We start from the raw sequence: 16983 nt of genomic DNA, 5'->3' as shown, positions 1-16983 counted from the left end.
ACTACTCGTTCAGTAACGTGTAATAATTTAGGAACGCTTCCAGGGGAACTTAATTAATAAAGGAATTACAGCTCTATTCCTAACGGGTTAATTTTTAATTACCCCTAACTACTCATTCAGTAACCTTGTAACACAGAATTAATACTGGTACCGATCACAATAAAGACAATAACCTACAGTGTACCTAGGTCGTCTAGGATGACTGGCTAAGCTTTATATTACCAAATACTCATATAATGTTAGAACAAAAAGTCTACGATTTACTTCGTCAGATGACCGAAGACACTGTCTAAAGAATATTGGTATAATACAGTATTAAAATATTTAAAGTCACATCAATCACATCAAGGTTATACACAAAGCAGAAAATATATAATTACCAAGTCCCGTCTGAACTAATATATTTCGTTCAGTGGACGACGTCCGTGATCCCCTGGAGCCTTCCTAATTCGTTCTCCTCGATATCTCTAAAACACTAGCTATTTATTATAATTCAGGATTTTGCCTGGGGGTACAAGGCGGTACCTCACGTATCATCTCATATTCCAACTCTACTAGAGTCAGTATATTTCTCTCTGATCGTCAGACTTACTGACGCCATCGTCGCCAAATCACGGTCGTCGAAATCGCACTCGCAGAGGTATTACGTAACTAATCACCACATGGCCTCCACAGCTGGACTAAGTGCATATTGGAATGCCCGATCGCGCGAAGTATTACGTAACAAGTTGCCCACCTGGGCTACGGGCAATGAAACTGCACACGGCCCTCTAACACAATTAAAATCGCCACAGGCGAAACAAATTTAAGAGCATGTACCGTCACAGCGACTATAATGAGAACATCGCTTAAGGTTACACACCACCATTAATTACTCCATCCAGTTCAATACGATTTCTACGTCAGAATATATTCTGTGAAAAATACAACACTATCGAGAAGGTCATATCATTACTAACTGTAGGGAATGCTCTCAACTGACAAGTACAGGGTAAAACAAAAAATCTACATATTATTATATCGACCACGAAATGTTTCAATTAACTATTTGCCTATGCCTGACCACCACATTGTGTTGCTGTTATACATGTGGACCATACCACTTGCACAGTTATTATCAGTTAGTACTACATATAACAAGTAAGTTCAAACCAATGAGTTATTTAATGAAAGAAATGTTTTATTTAACGACGCACTCAACACATTTTATTTATGTTATATGGCGTCAGACATATGGTTAAGGACCATACAGATTTTGAGAGGAAACCCGCCGTCGCCACTACATGGGCTACTCTTTCCGATTAGCAGCAAGGGATCTTTTATTTGCGCTTCCCACAGGCAGGATAGCACAAACCATGGCCTTTGTTGAATCAATTATGAATCACTGGTCGGTGCAAGTGGTTTACACCTACCCATTGAGACTTGCGGAGCACTCACTCAGGGTTTGGAGTCGGTATCTGGATTAAAAATTCCATGCCTCGACTGGGATCCGAACCCAGAACCTACCAGCCTGTAGACCGATGGCCTAACCACGACGCCACGGAGGCCGGTGGGTTATTTAAATACTGCGCTCTACCGAATGATTTGTTCGATCCCGCAACTTGTTAAGTACTATGTCACGAATGAGCTGAAACTAATAGTGTGTGTTATATCAGCTTCAGCAAATTGTGTTTATTTTAGATATTTACGTTGTCAAAACTGACACTTTTGATCCCTATCCCATTACAAACAGGGTAGGGATAGAGGAAACGTGTTTAATGAGAATCCTGCGGCCTCGGAACTCTTGTCTCTGACACAAATAATAAATTTTCTATTTGCAAGATCGGATCAATAATATAATTGTGCGAATTCTACACTATCGATTTATTAATGCTATTAATAATAGCACCTTTCATTCATTTATTTCAACTTATTTTCGTACTTATATCCAATGAAGTTTCAAGCACGCTGTCCTGGGCACACACTTCAGCTATCTAACGCTGTCTGTCCATGACAGTGGGTCAGTTGCTAGTTGGTTAGAGGTTAGTGAGGGAGAAGTTGTTATGGTGTCCTTACACCTACCCATTGAGCCCTTAAGAACTCGCTCTGGGTTGGAGCCGGTACTGGGCTGCGAACTCTGTACCTAACAGCCTACAATCCAATGGCTTAACCACGCACCACCGAGGCCAGCATCATTCAAGAAATCAGCAAACGAGGGAAGGGAGGTAATTCATTCTAAACAAAATTTGATCACAAATGCAAAAAAATTTTAAAAATAAATAAAATAAGAAGAAGAAGAAGGAAGGAAAGAAATGTTTTATTTAACGACGCACCCAACACATTTTATTTACGGTTATATGGCGTCGGACATATGGTTAAGGACCACACAGATATTGAGGGAGGAAACCCGCTGTCGCCACTTCATGGGCTACTCTTTTCTATTAGCATCAAGGGATCTTTTATATGCAACATCCTATAAACAGGATAGCACATACCACGGCCTTTGATGTACCAGTCGTGGTGCACTGGCTGGAGCGAGAAATAGCCCAATGGGCCCACTGACGGGGAATCGATCCCAAACCAACCGCGCATCAAGCAAGCACTTTACCAGTGGGCTATGTCTCGTCCCTAAGAAGAAGAATACAAGAGGTTGTAAATATTGTGTTGTGGAGGGGACGGGAGGGGGTGGGGGCAGGGCGTTGGAATGGTACTCAACATGTAAGCATTTTGAAGATGATATATTCAATCCTGAATAACGTTTTTGGTTGAAAAACTTTGTTAAAATTTGTTTTGTTCAACGACACCACTAGATCACATTGATTTATTAATCATCGGCTAGTGGATGACAAACATATGGTAATTTTGACACAGTCATAGCGAGGAAAGCAGCAACATTGTTTCCATCAGTAGCAAGGAATATTTTATATGCACCATCCCACAGGCAGGATAGCACATACCACGGCCTTTGATATACCAGCCGTGGTGCACTGGCTGGAACAAGAAAGAGCCCAATGGGCTCACCGATGGGTGATCGATCCTAGATCAACCGCGCATCGGGCGTGCGCTTTAACACTGTCCTGCCCCTATTTCTGTTTGACAACAAAGCACTTTCTTGCAAAAAACTAAAAATAATATAAAGAAAGAAAGAAAGAAATGTTTTATTTAACAACGCACTCAACACATTTTATTTACGGTTATATGGCATTCAGACATATGGTTAAGGACCACACAGATTTTGAGAGGAAACCCGCTGTCGCCACTACATGGGCTACTCTTTCCGATTAGCAGCAAGGGATCTTTTATTTGCGCTTCCCACAGGCAGGATAGCACATACCATGGCCTTTGTTGAACCAGTTATGGATCACTGGTCGGTGCAAGTGGTTTACACCTACCAATTGAGCTTTGCGGAGCACTCTCTCAGGGTTTGGAGTCGGTATCTGGCTTAAAAATCCCATGCCTCGACTGGGATCCGAACCCAGTAACTACCAGCCTATAGACCGATGGCCTAACCACGACGCCACCGATGCCGGTATATCAATTAATGATAAAATTCAGTTTGAAATGTAAATTAACATTTATGTTTCGTAATTCGTGCCTTCCTTATAAATAAAGATATAAATCCAGACAAAAGAGAAGGAAAAAAAAAAAGGAAAAATGTTCTACAATTAGAAAACAACAGTCACAAGTTGCGTTTCTAAGCGTTCGATACTATCGATACTAAGCACGCGTCAATAAGAATGAATAGGCTACCTAGCTAAGCTAACGTTTCTAAATGTATGTTACTAGCGTACACGCAATAATCGATTATAACGTAATAATTCAATGGCCGTTAACATCGTTATTTAATATTGATATTTTACTCTCTCCCCCCCCCCCCCTCTCTCTCTCTCTCTCTCTCTCTCTCTCTCTCTCTCTCTCTCTCTCTCTCTCTCTCTCTCTCTCTCTCTCTCTCTCTCTCTCTCTCTCTCTCTCATTATTATTTGCATCGGTGCTAGAGATAGGCCAGGATCGGAATAAAAAATAAAATTAATATACATGTACCAAGAAATCTCAATCTCATATAATATAGCGCTCTACCACTGGCCCATTGGTATATCAATATTTAAATATATTTCTATAGTATATTGTGCAAATGTTAGCTATGCAAACGCGTAAAAAAATGTATGACAGTTTTTGACTGTAGTATGGGCCTGTGACCTTTATACTAAATAAATTGTCTGTATGTATGTCAGTGGCTGGGTACGCAAAGAAGCTCGAGCAAGTCCTTTGCTAATTAACTAATCGGTAGAAGTAGAGCCCGAGCTGATCCATCGGGTTGCTAGAGCCATAGTTTAAAATGAGCTGGTGTTAGGTGTCCGCAACTCTATTTAGCCCGTTTTGGATTTCAATGAACCAGTCTTTGGGGGATTTTTGTGCTGACAGTCGTTTGCAAAACGTTATTTTTTTTATTTTTTTTTAAACTTTCTTTTGTTTAATTGTAGCCAAGACAAATGTATGTGAGATGGGGATCTGGTATCGGAGAACAGGAGTATCCATCCACCACGGCTAGAAAACTGAAAATGGTTGTGATATAGAGAATAGACAATTTGATACCAATTATCTCACAATCGCGAAAGCTAGTTTGATACGTTTTCAAACAAGTTGTGAGATAAATGGGGGGGGGTCTGTTAGGGTGGGATGGGGTGGGGCATCCCACCGGAAAAAAGTAGGTTAGGCGCTTAAGCGTAGGCGGTGTTGGCCGTGGGGACTGTCAGCGTATGTCCGGGGGGGGGGGGGGGTTGCCCTGTTCCATTTACCCGCTCCTGACGGGTGGCACCGTGGTTCCCAATAGGCCTGGTGTCCCTCCCTTTCTCCCAACCACTAAATACCTTCCTGTGGCCTTGGCTTAACCTCCTACCTTAACCTCTTTACCTCCCCAAGGGCTAACGTTAAATATAAATTGTATGTTTATTTTCTTTTTGGCTGCCCGCACTTAAATTGAGCGCCAAATATGTTATTAATTTATTTTTATTTGGATTTTTATATTATTATTAATTTCGAATTGCGCAAACGAAATATTTACATTCCCCCATTATATTTTTGTTTAAAACTCAAAATTATCCCGTAGATTTTCTGTCCCTGAGCCGGCACCTGGCCTCCAGAGACGGGCCCCGGGATAGACATGCTTGAAACCTCTGTGGTATAGGAGCATGTTAAAAGATTAAAGTCAAGTCAAGTGAGATAAAATTTAATGATATATAACGGACACGAATGCATTATTCTATTTCTTACATATCCTCAAAAACAAGGTTTTAAGCGAAATTTAACATACTTTTCGACTGAAAGATATTTACAACCCTTTGCACTTGTAGCTGACTTACTCGTCACAGACACATGGTTGTCAGGTTCACTATACGTCACAGGTCACAGTGTAATCGATATCCATCGTGTTGTTTTTCATTGGATATATGGCATTGGTGACCTGGTCATGACCTAGGAACAGCCAATCGTATGTCTTGATATTAAAAAAAAAAAACGTACTAATGTAAACAGGGTATGTGTTATCATAAATAGCGCATGGTGTTTTTACCAATGGGTGTGTAAGAAACTTTTACTGGTCAACTGTAAAGTGTATGCATATATATTTGTATGTACATATATATATATATATATATATATTTTTTATTTTTTTTGCGGTCCAAGGCCTCAAAATAGTGGTTTTGGCGTTTTTCTATACTTAACGGAGTGTGTGTGAGTTGTTTATTATGGTTAAAAGCTGCTGTGTTCTGATGATGGACTATAATGGTGATTTGAATTGAATTCGGGGCACGATGGAATTTTCTAAGTGAGTACTGTTCTCTTTAATAAACTAATAATAAGTGATTAATAATGTTTTATACATAAATAATCATATTTGTTATTTATCTTAATATTTTATTAGTATTATTAAGTAATTTTTTATGTTCTTCGCATTTTTAGAAACAGTTTAAAGATTATAAACAAAATAGGCTAATTTATTTGTCGTAGACTATACATGTTTGTTTACACGTTGTTGGCATTAGTGATGCGAAGAATTAACTATTTTTGTATGTATAAATTCAAAGAGAACAGTATCTCCACGTTGAAATGTAGGATTTAAATTAAGAAATATTTATTATTAATCAGAGGTTATTCTAGAATTATATTCAAGGTAGGATTTTAATTGTGAATTAAACCGTTTTTGGGTTTGGTATTTTGACGTCGCCTGCCGACGTGTCTTCGGAGAAACTCGGAAAGAAATGACGTAATGTTCGTTGACGTCATGTTATATGACGTAATCCTTCCGGCTCTTAGGGTATAAAAGGCGGGACACGAAATTGCCTGGGGGTTTGCGCTTCCAGCAGACCCCAAAGACAGAAGACAGCAACAGCAGATTGGAAACCAGGATTTCTTCGTGGGAAGCATAGGACGAAGAGTGCACTTTGCGTTAGGAAACGCAGTGACCTCCATTGCGTCCAGTGCATGTAGAGAACGCAGTACCGTGTGTTTTACTGAGTGCACGTTGCGTTAGGAAACGCAGTGACCTACATTGCGTCCAGTGCATGTAGAGAACGCAGTACCTTGCGATTATTGGGAACGCATTGCGCTAGGAAACGCAGTGACCTACATTGCGCCCAAAGCATGTAGAGAACGCAGTACCGTGCGTTTATTGGGAACGCATTGCGTTAAGAGACGCAGTGATCTACATTGAGCAAGGAGAGAACGCAGTGCGTTAGGAAACGCAGCCGACCTAGATTTCGTCCAGATAGCGCACACTGTGTTAGCAGAGAACGCACTGCATTTGAAACGCGGGACAGAACGTATTGCGTTAGGAAACGCGGTAGAAAAAGATTACGTACAATTAGTGCGCACTGCATTAGGAGAGAATTGTGGAAGTTGTAAATACTGAGTTTTGGAATATATAGACGAAGTGGAGCAAAGGAGTGGCCGAAGATAGGGGCAGGGGTAAGGCGCGGCGTCGCACCAGTAAGTCGCAGGGTTCTTTGAAACGCCACTGACGTCCATTCATCTTATTTCGGATCAGGGTTGCACATGATATATAGAATTGATGCTGTGCTGCTATATCACTAACTTCCTGAAGTGTTTTATTCCCCGAGGTTCTGCCTTCCATACGTTAACTGTATCGACCGACACGGATTAAGAGGTGCTAGGGAGTGGCCCACGATAGGCGCAGGGGTAAGGCGCGGTGTCGCACCAGTAAGTCGCAGGGTTATCTGGGAAGCCACTGACGACCTCTTGACGTACACTTGATTCGGATTGAGGATTGGAAGGCCGTCTCCATTCTGTTCATTGCTGACTGCCCCTAGACAGATGAAATTTATAGGTGCTTTACTTCCGCAAGGGACCAACGGATTGGATATCCACTTTAGCGGATCCAAGAGACAACGACTTGACCACAGGGCGCCTACTAGGCGTAGTCTACTCTCTCTTCAGCTCTGCGGTGATTATCTACTACACAAGCCTCGTGTGGACCGACAGTATCTCTAGATCCGCCTTACCGACTGACAGCCCCGACCCAATTGTACAGTTGAATACACACGTGACCAGTGAGTGTTCAAGATCCAAGTTATGGTGATGTTGTTTACACGCTACCAGTGTAATTTTCCGGTTCGAGTTTTAGTGTGTGGTGCATATTCTCGTGCACATTGTTGGAACGCAGATTTAACAAGACCGTTGTGTCAAAGACTGTTAAAGACATTTTCGCGATTCGCGTTCGATCGTTGATTACTGTGAACTACACAATATTCTGCTTTCTGACATAAAAGAGTTGTTTTCTTTAAATTTAACTGGTTTGTTGTATTGTACTTGTGTTACAGTTTTACGGGATAGCTTTAATAGCTAGAAGGTTCTGGGGAATAAAATAAGCGAACCTTAACCTTTCTAAGACCCTGGAGGGAACGTTTCCAGCTCGGACACGTTTTACTACTACTGTTTGGTGACGGGGCGAAAGGCAATTGTGCGGCGCCTCACGCTACCACTAATTGGCACCGTGCAATTGGAGCGAACCCCGCTACAATATATATATATAGTGATTTCCCAAGAAATTTGGCAAGGCATGGTAGAACAAACAATTTTGGGGCATTTTCACCATTTTCGGGGCACTTGTATTTCATTTAAAATAGACAAAAATTAATTGAAATAAAAATTAATGTTTCCTTTAATAAATGAATGGCAAAAGATATAAAAGGCATATTTTATTAATTAATACTAGTAATACCTTTTTTTTTTAAATTTTATAAAAGCAATTTTAGAATTAATTATTGAAAAAGGCTTGTTTAATCTCAGGGCTTGTTTAAGCTAGGGAAAACACTATATATATATATATATATATATATATATATATATATATATATATATATACATACATACATACATACATACATACATACATACATACATACATACATACATACATACATACACACATACATACATATACATACATACATACATACATACACACACACATACACACACACATATATATGTATGTATTGATGTATGTATTGATGTATGAATATCTATTTATTGTATGTATGTCGAGGTTGACTATTACATACATAGATATTAACGCACTGGCGCAGGGGATAATTAAATCCTTTCTGGCCTCAAAAATTGTCCCATGCCGTTGCTGGGACTCGAACCTGTGGCACCGATTCGCCCGCAAATGTATTGATGTATGTATGTAGGTATCATGTATGTATGTATGTATGTATCATGTATGTATGTATTGATGTATGTATGTATCATGCATGTATGTATTGATGTGTGTGTGTCTGTGTGTATGTGTGTGTGTGTGTCTGTGTGTGTCTCTCTGTGTGTGTGTGTGTGTGTCTATGTCTATGTGTGTGGGGGTCTGTGTGTGTGTCTCTGTGTGTCTCTTTCTGTGTGTGTGTATATGTGTGTGTCTGTGCGTCTGTGTGTGTGTGTGTGTGTGTGTGTGTGTGTGTGTATCTGTGTGTGTATCTGTGTATATGTGTATGTCCGTGTGTGTGTGTGTCTCTCTCTCTGTGTGTGTATGCGTGTGCGTCTGTGTGTCTGTGTTTATGTGTGTGTCGGTGTGTGTGTGTGTGTGTGTCCTTGTGTGTGCGTCTGGGTGTGCCTGTGTGTGCGTGTTTGTGTGTGTGTCTGTGTGTCTGTGTTTGTGTGTGTGTATGCCTCTGTGTGTCTGTGTGTGTATGTCTATGCGTGTCTGTGTGTGTGTGTGTGTCTCTCTCTGTCTGTCTGTGTGTGTGTATGTCTGTGTGTGTGTGTGTGTGTATGTGTGTGTATGTGTGTGTATGTGTGTGTGTGTATGTGTGATTACCGGCCTCGGTGGTGTTGTGGTTAAGCCATCGGACATAAGGCTGGTAAGTATTGTATTAGCATGCCGGTACCGGCAGTCACCCAGAGTTAAACAACATTCCTTTCCTTTGTCATACCTTGATCATGCAAAAGTAGGACAGGGTGAAGGCCGCAGTGTAGATGGACAAAAGGAGGAAATCGACCAGGTTGTACATGTCGATCACGTGCTCGGACACCCCCGACTTGAAGATCTCACTGCACTCCTGACAGAGAAAACCTGAAATAATCCACCAGTTAAAAACAATAACTAGACGTATATAGACAATACATACATACACACAACACAATACAATACACATTCACTCCCCCCCCCCCACACACACACCACACACACACACACACACATACACGCACAGACAGACGCACAGACAGACACACACACATACACATACATATACATAAACCGGTATGTTTTACTTCTGAATGCGGACCATTTGCTTCAGCTAGCCTACGCCCCTATAGTTTCAATGAGTGCGTCTATAGTCTGTCCCATCCTCCTATAGAAATATTTCTTTGTAAATAATTTCAGTTTGGTTAAACATAAGGAGAAAAGTAAAACTGTTTTGGAAATAAAAAACTACCATTTTTCTATGCAACAGAAAAAAAAGCCCATTCGGTTCAGAAATTAATAAAACTGTAATACGTACCATAGTAATAAAAACGACACTTGCAACGTTATGGTCGCCGTTTTGGTTTTATGGACTGGTAGTCTTGATACGAGATAACTCTGATTAATTTCACTACAGAGAGATCAACAAGGAAATAATCAAGAGTTATCTCATATAGAAAGACTAAACCAGTCCATAAATCAAAATGAAGGTCATAACAATGTAAGCGTCGTTTTCTAACTGTGGTTTGTATTGCAAAATTATTTATTTCTGAACCGAATATTTTGTTTTAATTGCACAAAACAAATTGCAGGATTTTTTGTGTTTTTTCCAAAACACTTTTACTTTTCTTCTTACGTCAAACCAAACCAAAATTATTTACAAAAAAACATTTCTATATGACATTAGGACGGACTCTAGACTGGATGCAAAGTAAAGTTTCTTTTATTTAACGACGCCACTAGAGCACATTCATTTTTGATCTTATCATCGGCTATTGGACGTCAAACATATGGTCATTCTGACATTGTTTTTTAGAGGAAACCCGTTGTCGCCACATAGGCTACTCTTTTTACGACAGGCAGCAAGGGATCTTTTATTTGCACTTCCCATAGGCAGGATAGCACAAACCATGGCCTTTGTTGAACCAGTTATGGATCACTGGTCGGTGTAAGTGGTTTTCACCTACCAACTGAGCCTTTGCGGAGCACTCACTCAGGGTTTGGAGTCGGTATCTGAATTAAAAATCCCATGCCTCGACTGGGATCCGAACCCAGTACCTACCACCCTGTAGACCGATGGCTAACCACGACGCCACCGAGGCCGGTAGACTGGATGCGTACGTCTACAAAACTCTTGCAGCCAGTCGCAATGAAATAATCGTCTATTAAAGGGACATTCCCGAGTTTGCTGCAATGTTTAAGGTGTTGTCGACTAACAGATACTTTTTAACGATTGCAATTACATATCAAATATATTTTTCTGCATAAAATATTAGTGGCTGTATATTAAACGTGTTTCTGGTCGTTCTAGGTTAAATTTCATTTTATTTCCTAATAAAAATGTTTTCGTACGTACGAAATCATTTGAAGACAAAGTCCAGTTTGAGCTTCTTACAAATATTAAGATGATCAGAAACACATTGAATACACAAACACTGATATTCTAAACAAGAAAATATATTTAATTTGTAAGTTTAATCGTAGAAATATTTTATTAGTCGAAAACATGTTACAATGCAGCAAACTCAGGAATGTCCCTTTAAAGGGACATTCCCGAGTTTGCTGCAATTTTAGAGATGATATCAACTAACAGAGACCTTTTAACGATTAAATATAGTTTTCTGTATAACATATTAGTGGCTGTATATTAAACATGTTTCTGATCGTTCTAATATTTGTACTAGGTTAAATTTCATTTTATTTCATAAAATATGTTTTTTTCATACGTACGAAATTATTTGAAGACAAACTCCAGTTTGGGCTTCTTACAAATATTAAGACGACCAGAAACACATTGAATATACAGGCACTTATATTCTAAACAAGTTAATATATTTAATATGTAAGTTTAATCGTAGAAATATTTTATTAGTCGGAAATATCTTACAATGCAACAAACTCAGGAATGTACCTTTAAAAAAAAGGAAGCCGCCCACGCATCGCAACATATCCAGTCTGCAAAACCATTAAGAGCTACTCATGTAGTATTCTCTAACATACAGTAGCTGAAAACAGGAATATCTATTTCGGAAATTCACAAACTTGGGTTACCTATTCAGCACATACAGCGACAATACTATGTGAGTGTATGTAGGGACCTTTTGTTTACCTATCCAGCACATACAGTGACAACACTATGTGAGTGTATGTTGGACCTTCTGTTTACCCACCCAGCGCATACAGCGACAACACTGTGTGAGTGTATGTTGGAATGTCATGTTCATCTACCCAGCACATACAGCGACAACACTATGTGAGTGTATGTTGGAATGTCATGTTCATCTACCCAGTACATACAGCGAATGTCGGAACCTCCTGCTTACCTACCCAGTACATACAGCGACAACACTATGTGAGTGTATGTTGGAACCGCCTGTTTACCTACCCAGCACATACAGCGACAACACTATGTGAGTGTATGTTGGAACCTCCTGTTTACCTACCCAGCACATACAGCGACAACACTATGTGAGTGTATGTTGGAACCTCCTGTTTACCTACCCAGCACATACAGCGACAACACTATGTGAGTGTATGTTGGAACCTCCTGTTTACCTACCCAGCACATACAGCGACAACACTATGTGAGTGTATGTTGGAACCTCCTGTTTACCTACCCAGCACATACAGCGACAACACTATGTGAGTGTATGTTGGACCGTCTGTTTACCCACCCAGCACATACAGCGGCAACACTATGTGAGTGTATGTTGGACCTTCTGTTTACCCACCCAGCACATACAGCGACAACACTATGTGAATGTATGTAGGAATGTCATGTTCATCTACCCAGTACATACAGCGACAAAACTATGTGAGTGTATGTTGGATCCTCCTGTTTACCTACCCAGCACATACAGCGACAACACTATGTGAGTGTATGTTGGAATGCATTGTTCATCTACCCAGTACATACAGTGACAACACTATGTGAGTGTATGTTGCATCCTCCTGTTTACCTACCCAGCACATACAGTGACAACACTATGTGAGTGTATGTTGCATCCTCCTGTTTACCTACCCAGTACATACAGTGACAAGACTATGTGAGTGTATGTTGCATCCTCCTGTTTACCTACCCAGTACATACAGCGACAAAACTATGTGAGTGTATGTTGGAACCTCCCGTTTACCTACCCAGCACATACAGTGACAACACTATGTGAGTGTATGTTGGAATGTCATGTTCATCTACCCAGTACATACAGTGACAACACTATGTGAGTGTATGTTGCATCCTCCTGTTTACCTACCCAGCACATACAGCGACAACACTATGTGAGTGTATGCTGCATCCTCCTGTTTACCTACCCAGTACATACAGTGACAACACTATGTGAGTGTATGCTGCATCCTCCTGTTTACCTACCCAGTACATACAGCGACAACACTATGTGAGTGTATGTTGGAACCTCCTGTTTACCTACCCAGCACATACAGCGACAACACTATGTGAGTGTATGTTGGAACCTCCTGTTTACCTACCCAGCACATACAGCGACAACACTATGTGAGTGTATGTTGGACCTTCTGTTTACTTACCCAGCACATACAGTGACAACACTACGAGAGTGTATGTTGGACCTTCTGTTTACTTACCCAGCACATACAGCGACAACACTATGTGAGTGTATGTTGGGACCTCCTGTTTTCCTACCCAGTATATACAGCGACAAAACTATGCATGTTGGATCCTCCTGTTTGCCTGCTCAGCACACACAGCGACAACACTGTGTGAGTGTATGTTGGAACATCCTGTTTACCTACCGGGCACATACAGCGACAACACTATGTGAGTGTATGTAGGAACATCCTGTTTACCTACCCAGCACATACAGCGACAACACTATGTGAGTGTATGTTGGACCGTCCTGGCGCAGTGGAAAGTCGTTACCCAACCATAACGTCGAGTTCTCCACAGACCGGAAGCGAGCGTACGCCGTCGAATATGTTGACTTGAGAGTTCGTAAGTTGGAAATATTCTGCGATGCCTGTGCCGCGGAGATGATGATGATGACGAGGAACATCACAAAGGACAGAGAATGGCTAATAAACTTAACAAAGGGATACTGAAGAATTTTGGCAAACTGAAAAAGAGAAGAGATAAAATGTAATGTTGGTCAATTTCTTTTCTTTTAACGACACCATTAGAACACATTGGTTTCTTAATAATCAGATACTGGATGTCAAACATTTCGTAATTTTGACACATAGCTTTAGAGGGAAAACCCGCTACATGTTGCCATTAGAAGAAAGTGATCACCATCCCACAGACAGGATAGTATATACCACGGTCTTTACTATACCACTCGTGGTGCACTGGATAGAACGAGAACTAGCCCAGTGAGCCATGGACAGGGATCGATTGTAGACCGACCGTGCATAAAGTGAGTGCTTTACCACTGGGCTACGTCCTGCTCCTAAAACGAAATGAGACATTAGACTTTCTGAATTTAGATAGTCATCGTCGTCATTATCTGTGCAGGTTCGACTATGTAAATGTTTGACAAGTTAATTTTATAGAATATAATCTGAACACGAGTCGAACAGATTCTTCCAACTTAACCAAAAATAAACAGAGCTACAATTAGCGAAAATGACGTCATGTGCCAAATGATGTCATTGGGCAAAATCATCTGATTGGATTAACATTTAAAGAACGTTTGTATTCCTACGCCATACACGTCTCAATGTTGTTTAAACAAAATATACTACAGACACAACACCGGCATCGATGGTGTAGTGGTTAAGACAGTCACTGTGGTTAAGGACATAAAGTTGGTAGGTAGTGGGTTGGCATCCCGGTACCGGCTCTCACTCTGAGCAAGTTTAATTAATGACTCAGTGGGTAGGTGTAAGACCACTACTCCGACTTCTCTTTCACTAACTCACTATTCTGGACAGGCAGCCCAAATAGAGTTGAGGTGTGTTCCTAGGGCAGCGTGTTTGAACATTAATTGGATATAAGCACGATAATAAGTAAAAACAGCTACAGGCTTATTTAAATAGATCAAAGAAATTCATGATTTGACCGCAATTACTTTGATTCTGGCGGTCGTGTAATTGTAATGCAAGTGTGCACCGCAACACGACGTACACACGTATGTATCATTTATGTGTCATATACAGTGGGGGTATCAAGTTCCTTTTCCCTCAAGTGACCATACTTGCATTCATGAACCCAAAAATAATTGCGTTCAAATCTAGATATAGATTTGAACCTAGGGTCTCAACTTCTCAAAGGGACATTCCTGAGTTTTCTGCATTTTAAGATGTTTCCGACTAATAAAATATTTCTACGATTAAACTTACATATTAACTATATTTTCTTGTTTACAATATCAGTGTCTGTATATTCAATGTGTTTCTGGTCGTCTTAATATTTGTAAGAAGCCCAAACTGGATTGCGTCGTCAAATAATTTCGTACGTACGAAAAAAATATATATATTTTAGGATTATAGTCGGTGAATATTTTGTTCTGTCGTTAAAGTACATTCCTGAGTTTACTGCATTGTAAAATGTTTCCGACTAATAAAACAGTTCTACGATTAAATTTACATATTAAATATATTTACTTTTTAAGAATATCAGTGTCTGTATATTCAATGTGTTTTTGGTCGTCTTAATATTTGTAAGAAGCTCAAACTGGATTTTATCTTCAAATAATTTCGTACGTACGAAAACAACATATTTTAGGAAATAAAATGAAATTTTAACCTGGTACAAATATTAGAACGATCAGAAACACGTTTAATATACTGTCACTGATATTTTATGCAGAAAAATATATTCGATATGTAATTACAATCGTTAAAAAGTCTCTGTTAGTCAATAACATGTTAAAAATTGCAGCAAACTCAGGAATATCCCTTTAAAATGTTCTGTGGTAAGCCATTATGCACACCATCCAACACACTTTATTTTTTTAATTTTATTTTGTTTTGTTTAACGACACCACTAGAGCACATTGATTAATTAATCATCGGCTATTGAATGTCAAACACATGGTAATTATGTCTCGTAGTCAGCGGAAACCCGTTACATTTGTCTTAATGCAGAAAGGGATCTTTTATATGCACTTTCCCGCAGACAGGAAAGCACATACAACGGCTTTTGACCAGTTGCTAACACACTTTATAACCCTGGTACCTGGTACATGGTACTACGTGCGATTGTATTTATATTCATTCGCAATTATAAAAATGTTTTCAAATAAATAAATAAATAAATAAATAGCATACATGCCTGTTATCTAAAAATATATACATGCATATTAAATAATAATAATAATAATAAAATAATAATAATAATAAATAAATAAATAAAATGTAATAAAATGAAAAAAAAAAAAAAAAAAAAAAAAAAAAAAAAAAAAAAAAACTAAAACTAAAATAAAATAAAACACGAAAAAAAATTAATAATAAAAAATAAAATAAAATAAAATAAAATAAAATAAAAATAAAATAATAAAATATAAGGTAATAAATACCTTACCTTGCAATCCGGAGCTACGATATAGAGTAAGACGAGGACAGGGTAGAAGACGACAAACAGAAACAGCGTCACGAGTCTCCTGAACCAGCCCGCCCTCTCCAGCCGGCCCATCCCATCATACCATATATGGACCAGACGCTGCTGACTGACAGGATGAGCGACGAACTGAAATACATACAACACAAAAGATAAAAGTTTGTTAACGACACCACTGGAACACATTGATTAATTAATCATCGGCTATTGGATGTCAAACATTTGATAATTCTGACTCATAGTCATCAGACGAAATCCGGTACATTTTTTTTTTTAAAGCAGCAAGGGATCTTGCATATGCACTTTCCCACAGACAGAAAAGCACATACCACGGCCTTTGTCTAGTTGTGGTGCACTGATTGGAAAGAGAAAAAAAACCACAATCATCTGAATGGATCCACCGAGGTGATTCGATCCTCAGACGCAAGCACCTCAAGCGACTGAGCTAAATCCCGCCGCTACATACAACATACATGACAGATGTCATCATCAGTAGAAATCGGTCCTAACAGCGTAATATAAAGTTTGTTTAAAGTGTTTTGCTTAACGACACCACTAGAGCACATTGCTTCTTTTTTTTTAATCATCGGCTGTTGGATATCAAACTCTTGGTAGCAAGGGATCGTTTACACGCACCATTCCACAGTGGCAGTCTGGAACAAGAAATAGCTCAATGGGCCCACCGACGGGAATCGATCCCAAACCGACCGCGCACCAAGCGAGAGCTTTACTTCCCGCCCCCAGCGTAAAATAAGTGGATGGTTTGGCTTTGAGATGTAGG

At 39.7% G+C, this 16983-nt stretch overlaps 1 protein-coding gene across 1 annotated transcript in view; it reads right to left on the bottom strand.

Annotated features, from left to right (window-relative positions):
• The window catches only part of LOC121387966 (short transient receptor potential channel 3-like), an 84248-nt gene that overhangs the window by 41017 nt on the left and 26248 nt on the right, over positions 1-16983 (bottom strand). Inside the window, exons 4-6 of the mRNA XM_041519149.1 lie at positions 16167-16331; positions 13497-13758; positions 9420-9559 (exon numbers count right to left, since the gene is read on the bottom strand). Of these exons, the coding sequence (XP_041375083.1) occupies positions 9420-9559; positions 13497-13758; positions 16167-16331 (567 nt within the window). The remainder of the gene's footprint in view (positions 1-9419; positions 9560-13496; positions 13759-16166; positions 16332-16983) is intronic.

This window comes from Gigantopelta aegis, chromosome 14, assembly GCF_016097555.1.
Source record: "Gigantopelta aegis isolate Gae_Host chromosome 14, Gae_host_genome, whole genome shotgun sequence".
NCBI classification, from domain to species: Eukaryota; Metazoa; Mollusca; class Gastropoda; order Neomphalida; family Peltospiridae; genus Gigantopelta; species Gigantopelta aegis.
The sequence above is the reverse complement of the archived record's forward strand: the minus strand, read 5'-3'. Positions and strand labels throughout refer to the sequence as shown.